This window comes from Erithacus rubecula (genome assembly GCF_903797595.1).
Source record: "Erithacus rubecula genome assembly, chromosome: 6".
Taxonomy (NCBI): domain Eukaryota; kingdom Metazoa; phylum Chordata; class Aves; order Passeriformes; family Muscicapidae; genus Erithacus; species Erithacus rubecula.
The window spans coordinates 59,841,462-59,862,009 of NC_136688.1; the positions used below are offsets into that span (position 1 = coordinate 59,841,462).

The 20,548-nt window shown below is 55.8% G+C and overlaps 1 protein-coding gene across 1 annotated transcript in view; it reads right to left on the reverse strand.

Annotated features, from left to right (window-relative positions):
- Positions 1-264: 264 nt before the first annotated feature.
- Positions 265-20,548, reverse strand: part of FANCM (FA complementation group M) — a 58,738-nt gene continuing 38,454 nt past the window's right edge. The window contains exons 12-23 of the mRNA XM_079307888.1: positions 20,165-20,322; positions 19,509-19,655; positions 9,448-11,167; positions 8,666-8,745; positions 8,505-8,567; positions 7,470-7,592; positions 5,665-5,818; positions 4,782-4,888; positions 3,760-4,245; positions 1,986-3,126; positions 1,329-1,620; positions 265-442 (exon numbers count right to left, since the gene is read on the reverse strand). Coding sequence (XP_079164014.1) covers positions 313-442; positions 1,329-1,620; positions 1,986-3,126; positions 3,760-4,245; positions 4,782-4,888; positions 5,665-5,818; positions 7,470-7,592; positions 8,505-8,567; positions 8,666-8,745; positions 9,448-11,167; positions 19,509-19,655; positions 20,165-20,322 — 4,601 coding nt within the window. The 3' untranslated portion in view covers positions 265-312. The remainder of the gene's footprint in view (positions 443-1,328; positions 1,621-1,985; positions 3,127-3,759; positions 4,246-4,781; positions 4,889-5,664; positions 5,819-7,469; positions 7,593-8,504; positions 8,568-8,665; positions 8,746-9,447; positions 11,168-19,508; positions 19,656-20,164; positions 20,323-20,548) is intronic.

A 20,548-nucleotide genomic window follows, 5' to 3' on the forward strand; every position in this document is an offset into this window, starting at 1 on the left:
GAGAGGCAGCGGGAGAGGCAGCGGGAGCGGGGAAGGCGCTGCCCCGGGACCCCCAGAGCCCTCCCTGTACCCCCGGCCCTGCCATTTGGGACCTGCAAACACGGGGCGATCCGCGCTGCCGCCAGTCCTGGCCATCCCCCCAAGCTCTGCCGCTGTACCCGAGCCATCCTTGTGGCTTTTACGGGAATTCGGGATCATCTCCCCGGCCCCTGCGGACACGCAGCTCCCGCAGCCCGAGCTGTGACGTGTTTATATGTGTCTGTGTTTATTTCCATAATTTACATCCACTCCCGAGCGGGTAAAGTGCGGTGCTCAGCTCTTGCCCTGGGCGGGCACGGCCCGAGGCAGCAGCTGCGGATCGAACCGGTGGCGCAGGAACCGCTGGAGCTCCTCGGCCTGGGGCCGGCTGAGCCGCGCCCCCGCCGCCAGCGCCGGCAGCGAGCTGCGGGAGAGGCGGGAGAGCCTGGAGCGGGCGGAACCGGCACCGGGCAGAGCCGGCACCGGGCAGAGCCGGGACCGGGCAGAACCGGCACCGGAGAGCCCTGGAGCGGGCGGAACCGGCACCGGGCAGAGCCGGCACCGGGCAGAACCGGGACCGGGCAGAGCCGGGACCGGGCAGAGCCGGCACCGGGCAGAACCGGGACCGGGCAGAGCCGGGACAGGGCAGAACCGGGACAGGAGAGCCCTGGAGCAGGGCAGAGCCGGGACCGGGCAGAGCCGGGACCGGACAGAACCGGGACAGGGCAGAACCGGGACAGGGCAGAACCGGGACCGGGCAGAACCGGGACGGGACAGAGCCCTGGAGCGGGGTGGAACCGGCACCGGGCAGAGCCGGGACCGGGCAGAGCCGGGACAGGAGAGCCCTGGAGTGGGACGGGCAGAGCCGGGAGCACCGGGAGCCCGAGGTGGGGCAGCACCGGCATGGGACAGAGCCAGGAGCTGCTGTGGTCACCTCTGCACAGGTGCCCGAGGGCTGGCAGCACACCTGAGCAGTGAACACAGGGAATGCCCGAGGGAAAGAGAGGGAGGAGCAGGAGGGAGGGTGGAAGCAGAGCCCGTGTCAGTGCCCTGGGATGCTCAGCAGGAGAGACTGGAATGTGCAAAGAGCTGAGATGGGACAGGAAAGGCTCTCCCTGAGCAGCCATCCCAGCAGGAAAGGTGCAGGAAGGAATTCCCTGAGCAGCCATCCCAGCAGGAAAGGTGCAGGAAGGAATTCCCTGAGCAGTGATCTCAGCAGGAAAGGTGCAGGAAGGAATTCCCTGGTTCCAGGGTAGGAGAAGGAGCAGAAGGCCAGCCCCTGGAGCCCTGTCAGGCTGTGCTGGTGTTACCTGTTGGCCACAGCTGTGATGGAGCTGAAGGAGTGGCAGAGGTTGAGGGCAGCCCCGTAGCTGAGGTTGGGGATGCTCAGGTAGAAGTTGAGCACGTCCCACCGGTGCCCCTCGGGCTCCGTGGGCACCTGGATGGCAGCATCCTTCCTGTGCTCCAGCACTGCCAGCTCCTTCAGGAGAGCTGCACTGTCCTGCTGGCAGGAGCTGAAGAGCATCTTGATCCCAGCCTGGACCAAGGCTGAGAGCACCCCATCATAGTACTGAGTCCTCTGGGAAAATCGGGATATTTCTCCTGAGGAGGGGAGCAAGGAAAGCAGAGCCTGTTATTGTGGAATCATCGCAGTGCAGAGTTTGCATTTTTGAAACAAATCTCTGAGCATGGATCAAATTGTGCTTTTTCCAGACATGGAATCCCAGACTGGTTTGGGTTGGGAGGAACTTTAGATACCATCACATTATCCCATCCCATTATCCAATTCCATCCCACCCCTACCATGGCAGGGACACCTCCCACTGTCCCAGTGTCCAGCCTGGCCTTGGGCACTGCCAGGGATCCAGGGGCAGCCACAGCTGCTCTGGCAATCCCAGCCCAGCCAGGAATTCCCAATTCCTGTGTCCCTTTCCCTGTGCCCAGTCAGAGGATCCTGGCACACGCACCTGGCCTGGCCCTGTCAGTCTCCACAATGACACAGACCCTCTGGAATGTGCCCTGCAGGCGCTGCAGCCTCTGGCTGAGTTTGCTCCTGCTGCCGGGGCTCTGCAGCTCGGACTGCAGCAGCCTGTCCACGGCCAGCCGGTTGCTGACGATGTAATCGCTGCTGCCCAGGGAGCAAATCTGCACCCGGAGCCCGTGCACGGCCCGCAGGCTGGAGATCACCTCCGGGCCCGAGCTGATCTCCCGGCTGTCGGCCAGGATGCACAGGGAGGGGCTGTGATCCCCGAGAACCCGGGACATCCCAGCCAGGGAGGGGCTGTGATCCCCGGGAACCCGGGACATCCCAGCCAGGGAGGGGCTGTGATCCCCGGGAACCCGGGACATCCCAGCCAGGGAGGGGCTGTGATCCTCAGGAACCCGGGACATCCCAGCCAGGGAGGGGCTGTGATCCTCAGGAACCCGGGACATCCCAGCCAGGGAGGGGCTGTGATCCCCGGGAACCCGGGACATCCCAGCCAGGGAGGGGCTGTGATCCTCAGGAACCCGGGACATCCCAGCTAAGGAGGGGCTGTGACCCTCAGGAACCCGGGACATCCCAGCCAGGGAGGGGCTGTGATCCCCGGGAACCCGGGACATCCCAGCCAGGGAGGGGCTGTGACCCTCGGGAACCCGGGACATCCCAGCCAGGGAGGGGCTGTGATCCTCAGGAACCCGGGACATCCCAGCCAGGGAGGGGCTGTGATCCTCAGGAACCCGGGACATCCCAGCCAGGGAGGGGCTGTGACCCTCGGGAACCCGGGACATCCCAGCCAGGGAGGGGCTGTGATCCCCAGGAACCCGGGACATCCCAGCTAAGGAGGGGCTGTGACCCTCGGGAACCCGGGACATCCCAGCCAGGGAGGGGCTGTGACCCTCGGGAACCCGGGACATCCCAGCCAGGGAGGGGCTGTGATCCCCAGGAACCCGGGACATCCCAGCCAGGGAGGGGCTGTGATCCCCAGGAACCCGGGACATCCCAGCCAGGGAGGGGCTGTGACCCTCAGGAACCCGGGACATCCCAGCTGGGGCTGAGGGAGGGTTTGGGGCAGCAGGACACGCCGAGCCTGAGCTGCTCCCGTGGGTTTTCTTCAAAGAGCTGCACACCTGTGAACACTGAAAATCACAAATCATGGGGGATTTAGATAAAGTCAATAAAAGGCTTTTTTGCAATATCAGCAATTTCAGATTGTATCATCTCCCCACTGAGCTGAGCTGATTACCCAGAGTTTGGATGACAAAAGCAGCAGCTTTCACTTAGAAATTCAACAAAACCTGGGTCCTGTAAAGGACAGAGATCAGGAACCCAACCTCAGGGAGGTGCTGAAAGCTCAGAATTCAGTGAACCAGGATTTTCTAACTACACACTCAAAGAATCAGTGGACACTGCTGTTCCACACTGATCCACCATCCTCCATCACTGCCAGACCCGAGGGAGAATCTCATCCCAATTTTCATTTGTTCACTCCTGAAATACTCCAGGTTACCCTGGAGTACAAACCTCTAGCAGCACAGAAAAGGGAGATGGTTCCTGCCAGTGTCCAAGGCCAGGCTGGAGCAATCTGGTCTCTGGGAGGTGTCCCAGCCCCTGGCAGGGGTGCAGTGAAATGGGCTTTAGGGTCCCTTCCAACCCAAAGCATTCCCTGATTCCCTGACTCCTGCTGCTGGCAGCCCCCACAACAGCCCTGGCACAGGAGTTCTGTCCCAGCAGGCATGTCCCTGCTTTCCCAGAGCACTGACCTCAGCAGCAGCCTGCAGAGCCCTGTTCCTGCAGCCAGAGCCAGCTGGGGGGATGGATGTGCTGCTGCCTGGGGGCTCCTGGGGCAGATCCAGCCTGCCAGACCCCGAGGTTTGCACGCCCAGCAGCCTATGTGTGTGCTGGGGGGCTGTGCCTGCCCCAGCCCTGCTCCTGGGCAGCTGCCCCCTGCCCTGCCCTGCTGCCAGGGGCTTCTCCCTGCTGGCTGCTGCCTCCTCCTCGCTGGAGTCGCTCAGGAGCAGAATTCGGGAGGGTTTCCTCCTGTGCCCCGGGGCAGGGCCGTTCCCTGCCTGCTGCAGCCTCCTCCTGTGCCTGGTCAGGTACTGGCCCCTGCTGCTGCTGCCCTCGGGGAGCAGATCCAGCTTCACACACGGCTCCTCCTCACTGCAGCCACTCCGGGCCTCCTCCTCCTCCTCCTCATCCCCCACACAGAAACTGTCCTCAGCATAAGCTGAGTCTTGCTCGGGAATCTGGGGGAAAAGAGACACAGGAAGTTTTGGAGAGCTGCAAAGGTTTTGCTGCTCCTTGCCCAGAAAGGCCCTTGGCTTCCCCAGCCCCCCCACACACAGATACTGGGGTGAGGGGCCTGAATCGCCCCCAGAGCCCCCCTGCCATGGCAGGGACCCCTCCCACTGTCCCAGTGTCCAGCCTGGCCCTGGGCACTGCCAGGGATCCAGGGGCAGCCACAGCTGCTCTGGCAATCCCAGCCCAGCCAGGAATTCCCAATTCCCACTATCCCACCCATCCCTGCCCTCTGGCAGTGTCCCATTCCCTGTGTCCTGTCCCTCCATCCCTGTCCCCAGCCCCTCTCCAGCTCTCCTGGATCCCTCCAGGCTCTGCCAGGGGCTCTGAGGTTTCCCCAGATCCTTCCCTTTGCCAGGCTGAAGTTTTATGTTGGAAATTGCATTTTCCAAAACAAGGCTGCAATGCTGTTGAAGGCAGGCCAGGAACCTCCTGTGGTGCCCCCAGGGAAGCCCCCAGGGTGAGCAGCCCCTGCCCTTCCCACCTGGGAGAAAACGGCCGAGGGGTCGAAGTCCCGCCGGACCATCCTGTACCTGCTGCCCAGGGCAGGGCTGTGCAGGGAGCTCAGGTACACTGCCCTCATCTCAGAATCTGCAGCAACAGGGAGACAATCCAGCATTAATACACACAGCATTCTTCATTCACACCTGTTACACTGTTTCCCATACTCCTTTATAGTTTCTCAAAAATCTGTATTTCCCAAAGCAAAAATCTGCAATTCTCCAGCCATCGCTGGAAACTCCAAAGCCCAGGCTGGAGATTATGGAGGGCAGGGATGGGTGGGAATATTGGGAATTGGGAATTCCTGGCTGGGCTGGGATTGCCAGAGCAGCTGTGGCTGCCCCTGGATCCCTGGCAGTGCCCAAGGCCAGGCTGGACACTGGGACAGTGGGAGGGGTCCCTGCCATGGCAGAGTGGAAATGGGGGGGATTTGAGGTCTCTTTAACCCAAACCAGTCTGGGATTCCAAGTGTATCCAGCCTGTGTCATGAAAGCTGCCATTCAACCCCAGAATATCCTGAGCTGGAGGGACCCACAGGGATCATCCAACCCCTGCCCCTGCACAATCCCACCCTGGGCATCCCTGGTGTCCAAACTGGAGCTCTGGCAGCCTCGGGGCCGTGCCCATTCCCTGGGGAGCCTGGGCAGTGCCAGCACCTCTGGGGGAGGGAAGAACCTTTCCCAAAATCCAGCCTGAGCCCCCCTGGCCCAGCTCCAGCCCTTCTCTCAGGATGCAGGAGGGTTTCCAGCAGGAAGAGCTCTGGATGCTGTGGCAGGAGCAGCTCCTGAGCTGGGGCAAGGAAGTCACTGCCCCAGGGATGCCCTGGCTCTGGGATGCTCTGGGATGCCCTGGGAATCCCCACTCACCATTGAGGGCCTGTGTGGGCTCCCCCTCATCATCCAGGAACTGGGCCAGGGAGGGGGTCAGCTCATCCTCGGAGTCACTCTCGTCCGATGAGATCCCGTGTGCGTCCAGCTGGGACAGCTCAGCCTCCTGCTCCAGGAACTGCCAGCCTGCAGCCTGCTCAGCCTGCACAGGGAACCAGCTCTGAGCAACCCTGCACCCCTGCATCCTGCTCAGCCTGCACAGGGAACCAGCTCTGAGCAACCCTGCACCCCTGCATCCTGCTCAGCCTGCACAGGGAACCAGCTCTGAGCAACCCTGCACCCCTGCATCCTGCTCAGCCTGCACAGGGAACCAGCTCTGAGCAACCCTGCACCCCTGCATCCTGCTCAGCCTGCACAGGGAACCAGCTCTGAGCAACTCTGCACCCCTGCAGTCTGCTCAGCCTGCACAGGGAACCAGCTCTGACCAACCCTGCACCCCTGCAGCCTGCTCAGCCTGCACAGGGAACCAGCTCTGAGCAACCCTGCACCCCTGCATCCTGCTCAGCCTGCACAGGGAACCAGCTCTGAGCAACCCTGCACCCCTGCATCCTGCTCAGCCTGGACAAGGAACCAGCTCTGAGCAACCCTGCACCCCTGCATCCTGCTCAGCCTGCACAGGGAACCAGCTCTGAGCAACCCTGCACCCCTGCATCCTGCTCAGCCTGCACAGGGAACCAGCTCTGAGCAACCCTGCACCCCTGCATCCTGCTCAGCCTGGACAAGGAACCAGCTCTGAGCAACCCTGCACCCCTGCATCCTGCTCAGCCTGCACAGGGAACCAGCTCTGAGCAACCCTGCACCCCTGCATCCTGCTCAGCCTGCACAGGGAACCAGCTCTGAGCAACCCTGCACCCCTGCATCCTGCTCAGCCTGCACAGGGAACCAGCTCTGAGAACCCTGCACCCCTGCAGTCTGCTCAGCCTGCACAGGGAACCAGCTCTGAGCAACCCTGCACCCCTGCAGTCTGCTCAGCCTGCACAGGGAACCAGCTCTGAGCAACCCTGCACCCCTGCATCCTGCTCAGCCTGCACAGGGAACCAGCTCTGAGCAACCCTGCACCCCTGCAGTCTGCTCAGCCTGCACAGGGAACCAGCTCTGAGCAACCCTGGCAGTACTGATCATGATAATAACATTATAATATTATTATTAATAATTTTCATTGTAGCAATAGTAAGAAATTATGTTTGCTTACATTTATTATCATCATTATTGTTATTAAATATGCAATCCCAGAATACCCTGATCTGGAAGGGATTCACAGGGAATGGAATGGAATGGAATGGAATGGAATGGAATGGAATGGAATGGAATGGAATGGAATGGAATGGAATGGAATGGAATGGAATGGAATGGAATGGAATGGAATGGAATGTAAATAGAATAGAATAGAATAGAATAGAATAGAATAGAATAGAATAGAATAGAATAGAATAGAATAGAATAGAATAGAATAGAATAGAATAGAATAGAATAGAATAGAATAGAATAGAATAGAATAGACAAGGTGATGTAAGGTGGTGATATGATATAATGTAATATAACACAGTATAATTTGTTATAATTTTACCATAATTTGTTATACTATTTTGCTATTATTGTTACTCTCCTCTTGACAGGACCCTGGTCTCACAGGGCTGGGGGTGTCCCAAATTTCCCTCCCAGCTGCTGTGTGTCCCTGCTGCCCCCAGCCCTGCATGGCTGCAGATGTCCCCAGCTCCCAGGAGCTGCTGTGGGACAGAGCCCCAGCCCCAGGTTGCAGCTGCAGCCCCATCAGTGGCACCCACCTGGGCTGTGCCCGTGCCCCTGAGCCGCGGGCGCTTGGCCCCTCCTGCCCGGGGCCTGCCCCTGGCCCTGCAGCTGCTCCTGCCCCCCTGGAAGCCCCCACTGTCCTCACTGGATGGGTCTGACTGCAAAGGGAACACACAGAGTGAGCAGGGACAGCACACAGCCCCACACAGCCACTAACCCCAGCCTGGGGGGTGGGAGGGGACATAAAGCTCCTCCAGTGCCACCCCTGCCTTGGGGCTGAGCTTTGATATTGTTCAGACTCTGCTGCCTGGTGTGCAACTCTGGAACTTCATGTGAGTTCTGTTCACTGGGTGGTTGGAGAAAACAATCCCTTCCCAGCTGGAGAATCCAGGACACCCAGCACCCAAAAATCAGAAGGAAAAGGGAAAGGGAAAAGGGAAAAGGGAAAAGGGGAAAGGCCAATCCAGGAACTGAGACTTCACATCCTGGGGCTGTGGTTGGACAATTGACCCCAAGATGAACCAAAACTTAGAAAAGTGTAAAACTCATGACCAGGATCCATCTGGGGTTTGATTTGGGGCAGCCCTGGCTGGGCTCTTGCACTGCCCAAGGTGAATCCTTTCAATAAAAACTGATTTTATTCCTTTTGCTCTGCCTGGTCTCTGTTCCAGCTCAGCCTTTCCAGGCAGCAACACCTTTGCCATGGGCAGGGACACCTCCACTAACAGGACACAAAAACGGGATTTGGAAGAAACACCAGGTCAAATGTGCCATGAATTTGCTTTTTCTAGTTCAAAGCTTTGTGGCAGGCAGGTTGTTTCACCCTTCCTGCACTTTACAATGTTTCAGTGCCAAACAACAACTCCAAAGTGATCAAAGCCCCAATCCTGGCAGTGCCCAAGGCCAGGCTGGACAGTGGGAGGTGTCCCTGCCATGGCAGGGGGCACTGGGGGGGATTTAACCTCCCTCCAACCCAGAGCAGGGTGGGATGCTGTGCAGTGTGGGCCCAGGGCAGGAATTGAGGGCAGCAGGGTGAGTGTCCCTGGTTTCTGTGCCATGTCTCTGCTGACCAGGCTCAGGGGCCGTTTCCTGCTCAGCTGGGCTGGGGGCTCCAGGTCGCTCTCCTCCATCCCCTGGGGGGACAGAAAACATCAGTGCACACAGGGTTTGTGTTCTGCTGCTTCAATTGTCACTTTGCTTCTCTTGGCTAATTTTTTTCTCTAACACTCACATCAGGAGACTTCAAAACATTCTTTTTTTTCCTGTTTTTTCTCTGGAAAATGATCTCTTCCTCGCTGTCACTGCTGGGTCCTGCAGAAAACAGAATAAACAACATCCACCAGAAGTGCACAGTTCCCAACACAATTTAGTTACAGCTGAGCAATCAAACCCTGCCTCTCAGAATAGCACCTCCAAAGGAGATTATTTATTGATGTACAGGGCAAATATTGTTCTCTTCAGCCTTGTTAATCAGAAGAGATCATCTCCAGCTGGGATGGACAATAAATCCTGCTTCCCTGCAGAGCCCTGGGGGGAAGTGATTACCCCAGGCAGCAGAGGCAGAGGAAGGCAAGAGAAGCAGGAAACCAAGAGAAGAAGCTGTTAAAAGTTGAGCAGGAGCAGAGCTGTGGCAGCACTTTGTGACACAAATGCCTGTGACAGCAGGGATGGGAGATGCAAACATCAAAGCCAGAGAGGCACGGAGCTCTGGAACCCTCTGGAGCCAGGCTGAGAGCTGGGGGTGCTCACCTGGGGAGGAGAAGGGTCCAGGGAGAGCTCAGAGCCCCTGGCAGGGCCTGGAGGGCTCCAGGAGAGCTGGAGAGGGACTGGGGACAAGGGCTGGAGGGACAGACACAGGAATGTCCCCTCATTGACCCAACTGCAGCATCACAGCCATTACTCCCCTTCCTTTCAACCTTCCACCTCAGGCACACAAGCAGAGGAGGATCCCAAGGACACTGGATCCTGTGTCCTGCCATGAAGGTCTAACCCCCACCCCAGCACATTCCCTACCTGCAGCAGGACTCCCAGGGGCTGTGGTGTCCTCCAGGTCCCCTGTCCTTCCTGAAGGGCAATCCATGGCTGATCTCCCAAAGTTCTGCCCCCAAGGGCTTTCTTTGCCTTCACCTCCAGGAGGCACCTCTGGAATTTGCTCCCTGGGGCTGGAGAAGACTTTCATAGGAATTCTTTTGACAGCTTTGATGTTCACTCCCTTCCTGCTCGTTGGGGTGAGAAGTGCTGAAGGCAAAGGTTCAGGGGGGTCCCTTCCCACTCTGCTGACCCCTGAACTGAGGACAGGCCCTGCAGCAGGAGCTGCCTTGCTCCCTTCCCTGCTCTGCAGTGACAGGGATGTGGACATGGCCCTTCTCCAGCCCCATCCTGGTGAGGATTCCAGCCCGGGGCCATCCCCCAGGGATATTTCTGCATCCCCTGGGGGTTCAGCCCCGTTCAGGGTGGGGTGGGCAGCACTGCTGCTCTCCTCAGAGCTCTCATCCCCACTGGCCTCGAGGGAGAAGCCCAGGTCGAAGGTGACAGAGAAGAGCTCCTGGGAGCAGTGCCAGGGCTCATCCCCTGCTGCTGCCATGGCCCTGCCCCAGGGCTGCTCCCTGGCTGCCTCTCTCCCTGCCCCAGCTGCAGCCTCAGTGCTCCTGGGGCTGCCCCCTGCCATGGCCTCACCAGCCTCATCCTCAAACAAGTGGAGACTCTGCTCCTCAGCAGCTCCAAGGGCCTCTCCTGTGTCCCTGGGAGGCTCCTTTGAAGGGCTGTTTGTCAGGGGGTGCCTCATGCCTGGAGCCTTCTCTGGGGTTTCAGGGAATTCCTGGCTGTCAAACAGGCCATCCAGGCTGTCACTCCAGAGCTGCTCCTCTCCAACTGCAGCAGCCTTGGTGGATGACTCAGCTTTGGACAAGCAGGGACTTCTTGAGGCACAGAATTCCCTGGGAACTGTCCCTCTGGGGCTGTGCAGGGGCAGCAGTGAAGGATCAGGTGTTGGGGGCGAGGGGGGGATGCTGTCCTCTGAGTGACCATCAGGGAGAACTTCTGGGCAGGGAGATCTTGTTCCTTCATCTCTCACCATGCTCTCCAAAGCCTGCAGCTCATCCCCAGAGGGAGGGCACTGGGACAGGAGCCTTTGCACCTGGGAAAATGCTCGTTGCAGCCCTGGGGGCTCCTGGGGTGGTGCCAGGAGTGTCAGGGAGTCCCTGCAGGATTCAGGGAGATAAAACAGCCCCGAGGGCACGGGGGATGTCTCATAGCCTGAATCCCCCTGGATCCTCCCACAGGATTCCCCTGCAGGGCTGCTTTCCTGTGCTGCTGGGCTGGCAGGGCTGGCACTGCTGTCACACAGGTCAGTGAATGCATTTAAGTCAAAAGTCACCTCCAGCCCCTCGTCCTTGTCACTGCCCAGGTCAGAGTGTGCATCCAGAGGCAGCCCTGGTGCTGAGGGAGAGGCTGGAGGGTCCTGGGGCAGCACAGGCCCTTCCTCCCCGGGCCCAGGAGCCCTCCGGGGAGCCTTGCCTTTGGTGAGTTTAAAGGTGCTGAAGAACTCGCTGCCATTATCACCCCATTCAGCAGGGAATGCTCTGGGCTGTGCCTTGGCCAGCTGCCTCCTGGAGCAGCCAGCTCTCTGCTTGCCGGGGGGGCTGGAGCTGCAGAGGAGCCTGCTGGCCCCTGGAACATGCACATCCTCCATCTGCAGGTGAGGCTGGAGCTCCTGCTCATAGCTGCAGTCTCCCTGGGGACACAGGCACGGCTTAGCACAGACACAGCTCAAACAGGGACAGAGGCTTTGCCCCCCTGGAGAAATCCCCTCACATCTGAATTCATTTTTCATGGGTAACTATAAATCTGCTGTTCAAAAGGCAAGCACGCTGTTACACACACACTTGGGAAAAGCACAGTGGGCCTGCACAGGTAGGATCTGAACAGAACAATTATTTTTTGGCAGTTCAGGCAGGTGAATGCCTGGACTCCTTAATCCCTGCAGTTACACGAGGTACCTTTACAGAGGGTGAGAAAAACGACTTTTGCAATCAGACTGGCTTGTCTGAAGGCATTTCAGGAAGCAGGAGCCAAAGCCACCTCACAGGAATTCAGTGATTGATCCCTAACAGTGTTTGGGATCCTCTGTGCTTGCAGCAGGCAAAGCAAACTGCACCATTAACAGATACTGTCATTAATCACCATCATCATTTCAACACCAGTTTCACAGAGATGCTGATGCTTAAACCATCCACTTGTGAAGATACCCAAAGAAACTGCAAGTCTGAATTTTTAAACTGAAGATCTCCAGGAGATCCCCAGACCACAGCAGCTGCCTTAGGAGAAGGTTCACAGAAACAGAGAGGAAAAGATTTGTCCCAAGGGGCTCAAAGGATGATTTTGATCTGGCAGGTTCAGTAATTCCCTCTCCTGCTCAGAACAGACTCGAGACATGGAATTCTGTGTCTGGAACCCAAGAGGAACAGCAAACCTGGTTCCAGCCCAGTGCCCAGGTGCCAGCTGAGCAGAGGGAGCACTGGGGGGACCAGAGCAGGGTGAGAAGGGTCTGTTTGGGTTTATCCAGGAGCAGCTGCCCCTTGCACAAGGGCTCAATTCAGGCATTCAGCATTACACAAACAAGACAGAAATTAAATGGATTAAGGATTAATTAGCTGCCAAACCCCAGAACAGAGTGAAACAGGAGGAGGAGCTGTCCTGCCCACCCCACACATTCTGAGAATGCAGCCTGAGCAGGCTTGGCTAATATTGTCCTGCCACCCAAAATTAACTGAAATACAACCCCCAAACCTACAGACCAATCAAACTACAACTCCCAAACCTAAACCTAACCAAGCTTCAAACCCACAAACTCAAAACCAATCAATATACAATCCCCCAAGCTCACAAACCCCAAACCCATCAAACTACAAACCTCAAACCTACAAACCCCAAACCCATCAAACCCCAAAACTCCAAAACCTACAAACCCAACACTCAAACCACAACCCCCAAACCCTCCAAACTCCAACTCCCAAACCCAATCAAAATACAACCCCCAAGACCTACAAACCCAAAATTAACCACAGTACAAACCCCATGACCTAAAAAACAAAAATTAACCACAGTACAATCCCAAAACCTACAAACCTCAAACTCATCAAACCCCAAAACATACAAACCCAAATCTAACTCCAACCTCCAAAACTTACAAACCCAAAACTCAAACTACAAGCCCCAAAACCTCTCAACTCCAACTATAACCTCCAATCCAATCAACCTCCAATCCAGCCTGGGGCTCTGGAGGTGTCCCTGGGTGGGAATGGGATGGGATTGAAGGTCCCTGCAACCCAAACCAGCCTGGGACTGTGGGATTCTCCCCCCAAAGCATCTGGGACTGTAGGATTCTCCCCCCAGAGCATCTGGGACTATGGGATTCTCCCCCCAAAGCATCTGGGACTGTGGGATTCTCCCCCCAAAGCATCTGGGACTGTGGGATTCTCCCCCCAAAGCATCTGGGACTGTAGGATTCTCCCCCCAGAGCATCTGGGACTGTGGGATTCTCCACCCAAAGCATCTGGGACTGTGGGATTCTCCCCCCAAAGCATCTGGGACTGTGGGATTCTCCCCCAGAGCATCTGGGACTGTGGGATTCTCCCCCCAAAGCATCTGGGACTGTGGGATTCTCCCCCAGAGCATCTGGGACTGTGGGATTCTCCCCCCAAAGCATCTGGGACTGTGGGATTCTCCCCCAAACCAGCCTGGGACTGTGGGATTCTCCCCCCAAAGCATCTGGGACTGTGGGATTCTCCCCCAAAGCATCTGGGACTGTGGGATTCTCCCCCCAAAGCATCTGGGACTGTGGGATTCTCCCCCCAAAGCATCTGGGACTGTGGGATTCTCCCCCCAAAGCAGCCTGTGACTGTGGGATTCTCCCCCAAAGCATCTGGGACTGTGGGATTCTCCCCCAAAGCATCTGGGACTGTGGGATTCTCCCCCAAAGCATCTGGGACTGTGGGATTCTCCCCCCAAAGCATCTGGGACTGTGGGATTCTCCCCCAAACCAGCCTGGGACTGTGGGATTCTCCCCCAGCAGCAGGATCAGCAGCAGATTTCCCAGGAATGTCCCTGCACACCCCCTGAGAGCCCCAGGGAGCCTGGCAGTGCTGCTGGGGCCAGGAACAGCCCAGCAGCCAAATTTAGCATCTAGGCCAGAGCTGAAGAGCTGCTTGGGCTCTGGGTTGTGTAACTGCTCCACTTTCCAGGATCAGGCACCCAGCACAGCCCCACTGCAAACACTTTCTCCTGGGTGCTGTGCCCCAGCCAGGCACTTCATGCTCAGGCCCTGCAGGGGCACATTTGGAATTAGCACATTTTGGCCTGTGGAACCTTAAATTACCTGCTCAGCTCCCCTCTGCCCCAGAGGGCTCCAGGGTGTACCAGCTCCTCAGAAAATAGGTCAGGAGCAGAACAGCATCACTCTGAGATTATTGAGCTCAATCAGTGACCCTGCCTGGAGTCACTGATTCATTTCAAAAAACAAAATGTATTTTAGCATAGAAAATAGGAACAGAAAAGGAAACAGCATATTCAAGTTTTCATTTTCAGTATGGAAATATATCCATTCTGTTAATGGGTAATTACATGTTAATGGGTAATTATACCCATTCTGTTTGCCAGTTTTTAAATTTAAGGCATCAAGTACCAAAATTGGAATTACCCCCTCTCCCCTCAGAAGCTGCTTTGGATGCACATTTTCTATCAAGATTCACCTGCCTGATAAGAACCTGGTGATGTTGCTATCTGAAAATTGAAGATAAATCTGCAGACAGCCACAATGTGGATTGTTAACAATTAGAATTCTTTAATGGAAGCCTGAGTTAACCTGCAGAATTCCCCCTTTGGGCTGTTTGGGGTGTTCTGGCTCCTCAAACCCTCCCCATTCACCCTCTCCTCCAGGGCTGGGATCTCCTTCCCAACCCAAACCTTTCTGTGATCCCAGGAATTTTTTCTGACCATATTTTCCATGTTTTAGCCAAACTGCTGCTTTGCTGCAGCACCAGAGATCAGTGCCCAAAGCTCCCCCAGTTCTGGTGCCCTGTGAGTGCCCTGCTCCTGTCCCAGGGCTCACAATAACCATTTACTCATTTACTCATCACCCCTTCCAGGAACTGCTGAATGAGCAGTAGAATCAATCCCTGTTCCAGAACACACTTCAGGGGAAGAAGCACTGTCAAAAACTTGGTTTTGGAGGTTTAAGTGTCTTACAGGAGACGATTTTTAAAAGTTTATTTAGTTGAGTCATGGAAGAAGCCTGAAGGACACAGAAACCCCAAAGTCCTTCTACCAAACTGAGATAATTCTCTCCCTAATGGCATCATCACATTTTTTCATGGATCTGCTCATTCCCTTGGGTTTTGCTTTCTGCCACCCAATAAAAACAGCCAAAGGTCCCTAAAAAGATAGATGATGACAAAATGCAGGGTATGTGCCCTGGCAAATATGGAAAAGAGGCTGAAGAGGTGATGCTCAAGAACATCAGGAAATAAATCAGGGTGGCCAGAGCAGTTGTGGCTGCCCCTGGATCCCTGGCAGTGCCCAGGGCCATGGGAGGTGTCCCTGCCATGGCAGGGGGGGATTTGGGGTCCCTCAACCCAAACCACTCCAGCATCCCATAATAACAATCCCATTTAGTGCTTGGGTGTCTCTCTGTTCAGCATTGGCAGAGCTGGAGGCTGAGGCCATGGGTCCATGGAAATGTGGGGTGGGAAGGAGCTGCAGGAACATCCAGCCCCACTCCCCAATCCCTCTGTTCCCACTGGCAGCACAACCCCAGGGCCAGGAAAGCACCTGCAGCTCCTTAACCCAGCCCTGCTCCCAGCTAATGCTGCACTCCAAAAATTCCCCTAAACCCAAAAGATCAGAAAAAGCAATTCAAAGGAACTACTTTAATTGGAGAGATGAGATTTTGGGGCTCCCTGGCACCTCACCCTAAAAACCAGCCCAAACCCTTCCACCTTCTCTGGAACCAGAACTTTTGACACATCTCAGAGGAGGATTTTAATCAGAGAGAATTTACTGGCAGTGAGGGTCTAAAATACCCAGATAAAACCATCTCATTGTCCTTACTTGAACCATTTTTACCTTTGCATTCTGAGAAAAAAGGCCCAGTTGGCTGAAAACACCAAATTTCCTGGGAAACCTGGACAAATATCACCCTCACTGAAAGGATTGCTCTGCCCAGCCTGACTTCCAAACAGCACACTTGGATTTGCAAAAAATGCTCCAAAGAGATTGAATTCTTTTGCAGAAGGAGAACTTGATTTGTTCCCATTTTGCACCAAGAATCCCCCTGGCAGTAAATCCCCCATTGCCCCACAGGTGTTGCTGCAGCAATAAAGCCCCTGGGGCATTAAAGGCTTGGCTGGATCTGCCTTTTCCAGGGGTCACTTCTGGGACTTCTTTGGCTTTTTTATTTTCTTTTGACCAGGCCAACTTCTTCTCTAAGATTTTAAGAAATATAATTTTTGGGCAATCACTTCATCTATTTAGAAAAAGCCTTTAAATTTTTTAAAGCAATAATACAAAATACAAACTTCTTGAATCACTGAATGAATGCAAGGAAAAGAAAGCCACACATGAGTGAAGTGCTTCTCTAATAAAAAGCATCCAAAAACCCACACAAACACTTCTTGTGCTGGCTGGTATTAAGTCATGACAAATCTTTGAGTGAAATTCTGCCCAGGAAATAATTCAGCAGAAATTTCCAGATCATTTGGTTATTCACATTCAAATAAGGATTTCTCTGATTTTATGTTTTATCCCCCAGTAAGAGGAGCCTCAATACAGCTGGTGTGAGGTTCCCTCTGTGGGTATTTTAGGAAGGAGATTTGTCCTGTGTTGGTGTTAAACCCCTGTGCTCATGAACCAACGTCAGCCAGATCAGCTGGGGGTGATCAGCCCTGGAATATTTATAGCAGAACCTGGGGCACAGCCAAGAAAACCAATCAGGGAAAGGCTGGAAAGGACCTAAAATCCCCTCCAGAGGCACCCCTGGATGGGCAGGGACACCTCCCACTGTCCAACCTGGCCTTGGGATCCAGGGGCAGCCACAGCTGCTCTGGCAATCCCAGCCCAGCCAGGAATTCCCAATATCCCAGCCATCCCTGTCCTCTGGCAGTGTCCCATTCCCTGTGTCCTGTCCCTCCATCCCTTGTCCCCAGCCCCTCTCCAGCTCTCCTGGATCCCTTTAGGTGCCCTCAGCTCTCCCTGGACCCTTCTCCTCCCCAAGGGAAGGTTCTGGATCCCAGTGGGAACTCCCCAGCCTTGGGACAGTGTCAGTGCCTCCCAGGAATGTCAATGAAACTCTCACTGATCCCATCAGCACAAAGCTGCATCTCCCCTTTCTCTGGGACAGTTTTGGTGTCCCTGGGCTGCACCAGCTGGTTCAGGGTAGGAAAGAGCCCAGGAGTCCCTGAAGTTTAAACTGTGCTGGCTCCAGCCTGCCAGAGCTTTGCTTCTCCCTGGGATTTTCCAGTGGTGAGTGCTGGGCCTTGTGTCACCCCCTGTGCTCCTGGGGACACTTTGGGCACACCAGGGACACCCTGGCAGGATCCCTCCCCTAAGTGAGGAAACTCCACAGCTGCACCTCTGAACTCTCACACTGGGGCACGAGGGGGGCTCAGGGGGCACCTTCCCACCCCTGCTCCATCCCTGCTCCACTCCTGCTCCATCCCTGCTCCACTCCTGCTCCATCCCTGCTCCACTCCTGCTCCACCCCTGCTCCACTCCTGCTCCACCCCTGCTCCACCCCTGCTCCATCCCTGTTCCACTCCTGCTCCACTCCTGCTCCATCCCTGCTCCATCCCTGCTCCACCCCTGCTCCATCCCTGCTCCACTCCTGCTCCATCCCTGCTCCACTCCTGCTCCATCCCTGCTCCACCCCTGCTCCACCCCTGCTCCACTCCTGCTCCATCCCTGCTCCACTCCTGCTCCATCCCTGCTCCACCCCTGCTCCACCCCTGCTCCATCCCTGCTCCACTCCTGCTCCATCCCTGCTCCACCCCTGCTCCATCCCTGCTCCACTCCTGCTCCATCCCTGCTCCACTCCTGCTCCATCCCTGCTCCACCCCTGCTCCATCCCTGCTCCACTCCTGCTCCATCCCTGCTCCACTCCTGCTCCATCCCTGCTCCATCCCTGCTCCATCCCTGCTCCATCCCTGCTCCACTCCTGCTCCATCCCTGCTCCATCCCTGCTCCACTCCTGCTCCACCCCTGCTCCATCCCTGCTCCATCCCTGCTCCATCCCTGCTCCACCCCTGCTCCATCCCTGCTCCACCCCTGCTCCATCCCTGCTCCACTCCTGCTCCACTCCTGCTCCACTCCTGCTCCACTCCTGCTCCACTCCTGCTCCATCCCTGCTCCACTCCTGCTCCATCCCTGCTCCACTCCTGCTCCATCCCTGCTCCACCCCTGCTCCATCCCTCTCCATCCCTGCTCCATCCCTGCTCCATCCCTGCTCCACTCCTGCTCCATCCCTGCTCCACTCCTGCTCCATCCCTGCTCCACCCCTGCTCCATCCCTGCTCCACTCCTGCTCCATCCCTGCTCCACTCCTGCTCCATCCCTGCTCCACTCCTGCTCCATCCCTGCTCCATCCCTGCTCCACTCCTGCTCCATCCCTGCTCCACTCCTGCTCCACTCCTGCCTTCCATCCCTGCTCCATACCCTGCTCCACTCCTGCTCCATCCCTGCTCCACTCCTGCTCCACTCCTGCTCCATCCTGCTCCATCCCTGCTCCACTCCTGCTCCATCCCTGCTCCACTCCTGCTCCATCCCTGCTCCATCCCTGCTCCATCCCTGCTCCACTCCTGCTCCATCCCTGCTCCATCCCTGCTCCATCCCTGCTCCATCCCTGCTCCACTCCTGCTCCATCCCTGCTCCACTCCTGCTCCACTCCTGCTCCATCCCTGCTCCATCCCTGCTCCACTCCTGCTCCATCCCTGCTCCACTCCTGCTCCACTCCTGCTCCATCCCTGCTCCACTCCTGCTCCATCCCTGCTCCATCCCTGCTCCACTCCTGCTCCATCCCTGCTCCATCCCTGCTCCATCCCTGCTCCATCCCTGCTCCATCCCTGCTCCACTCCTGCTCCATCCCTGCTCCACTCCTGCTCCATCCCTGCTCCATTCCTGCTCCATCCCTGCTCCATTCCTGCTCCACTCCTGCTCCATCCCTGCTCCGTCCCTCCTTCCCTTCCCTCTCCCCTGCCCCCAGTGGGCACAGGGGTCTCAGGGCAGTCAGGAATGCTCTGGGATGGAGAAGCTTTGCTGAGCTGGCCAGGTCTGTTCCAGCCTCCTCTCACACCCTGGGCAAGGAGCACAACTACAATGTCTCCATTCTCCCCCTCGATTAGTCCTGCTGTTATTCAGGAAACTCTGGCAGCTTAGCAACAGCTTCTGATGACCTAAAAAACTTCCACGTGCTGAAAGGCAACATTTGGGGAGCTCAGCTGGAGGGAAAAATAACCTGGGGAACCAGTGAAACCTCCATCCATCTCTGCACCCACCTGCCTGTGCCTTCCAGAGGGATTGCTGCATCCATCCCTGTCAGAAACCAAAATTCCCACCTCCCAAATCCATTCCCAACTCCATCCCTGTTTGTTTGGCTTAGCTCCTCTTATCCCTTAATTCTTAGGAACAGTTTGCTTTTTAGTTCAAAACACAAATCCCCTGTAACACATGAGCTCCTGCATGACTTTGCTGGGATGTTTTTGATGTGCACACAGTCCCAAACTCTTCCCAATTCCTGGAGTAGCTCTGATCCCCCTTGGTGGCTTTGCCCCCTGGCCTTTGGAGCTCTTGTATTTAATGTCATTCTGTCACACAGTGATACTGGAATCCATTAAACTGGTTTAAGGGTGGGGTTTTCTCCCGTGTAGGGAAACACTTTTTCTATGGAAAATATGAGGAATCACAGCACAGCACACATTGAAACACGATTAAATTCCCATCATTCATTCCACAATTACTGTGTTTTTTTAAATTTCATTCTTTTTAAACTGCTCTATCTGTGCATTGAGCCCCGGGGCAGCTGCTTACCTGCCGGTGCCTGATGAGCTCCATCCTCTGCATGGCCCCGATGAAGAGGTGACAACGATCCGAGTGCTGCACCAGGGCGGTGGGCAGGGGCTGGCTCTGCCACAGGCTCCACTCGCCCAGGGACAGCAGCCTGAGCCCCCCGGGGCCCTGCGGGACAAGCTGCACAAAGGACACTCTGCAAGGCACTGCCAGAGAGCCCTGCCAGCCCAGCAAATGCAGGCAAACACTTTAACCGTGTCACAGCTGCGAGTCTGGGCTGAAATAAAAGTGTCAGGAGCAGCCTGGGCTGGGGAAGGTGCCCAGGGCAGGGGTGCAATGAGGTGGGTTTAAGGTTCCTTTAGAGCAAACCATCCTGGGACTGTCAATACAGCACCCTGCATGGAATTCCTAAAAACAGGAGCAGAACTTAATGGATATTGAGATTCCCTAATGTATTTTTGATTTATGACCCAACTTTTAATTTACAGACCTAACTTTTTACTTACAGACCCAGCCTCAAAATCATTTCAAATATCCAATTTCTAAATTCTTAACCCCCAAAACCCACATGTAAATCTCAAAAAGGCATTTTTGTAGCAGAGAATCCAGAGTTAACTCTGCTATTTCCAGCACCCTTCAGGGCTTGTGTCAAATAATGAACATTGCAGGGAACTCACTGGTGTTTCTTCCAGGTTCTCTAAGGTTTCAAAGTGAGCTCGAGGCAGTACTGGCTCCTCTATCCCATCACTTTCCTTAATCCTGTAGAGTCTGTCCCATTTTTCAAACTCCTCAGGTGACAAGGACCAGCTCTCATGGGAGTTCATTTGTTTTTGGCCTATGGAGGAAAAAAAACAACAGGAAAATGTTACCTGCAGTAGGAAAAGGGGTGCACAGAATAAAGAACCTGGTGTGGCACCAGGCACAAAAAAAACCAACAAAACATCTTCTCTGAGCCACAACCAGAGAATCTGAAACCAGGGAGAAGCATCCAGACAGTGTTAATGATTTATATGGATAAATATCATTAAACAGGTTTTTTTTTTGGGGGGGGGGGGTGGGCA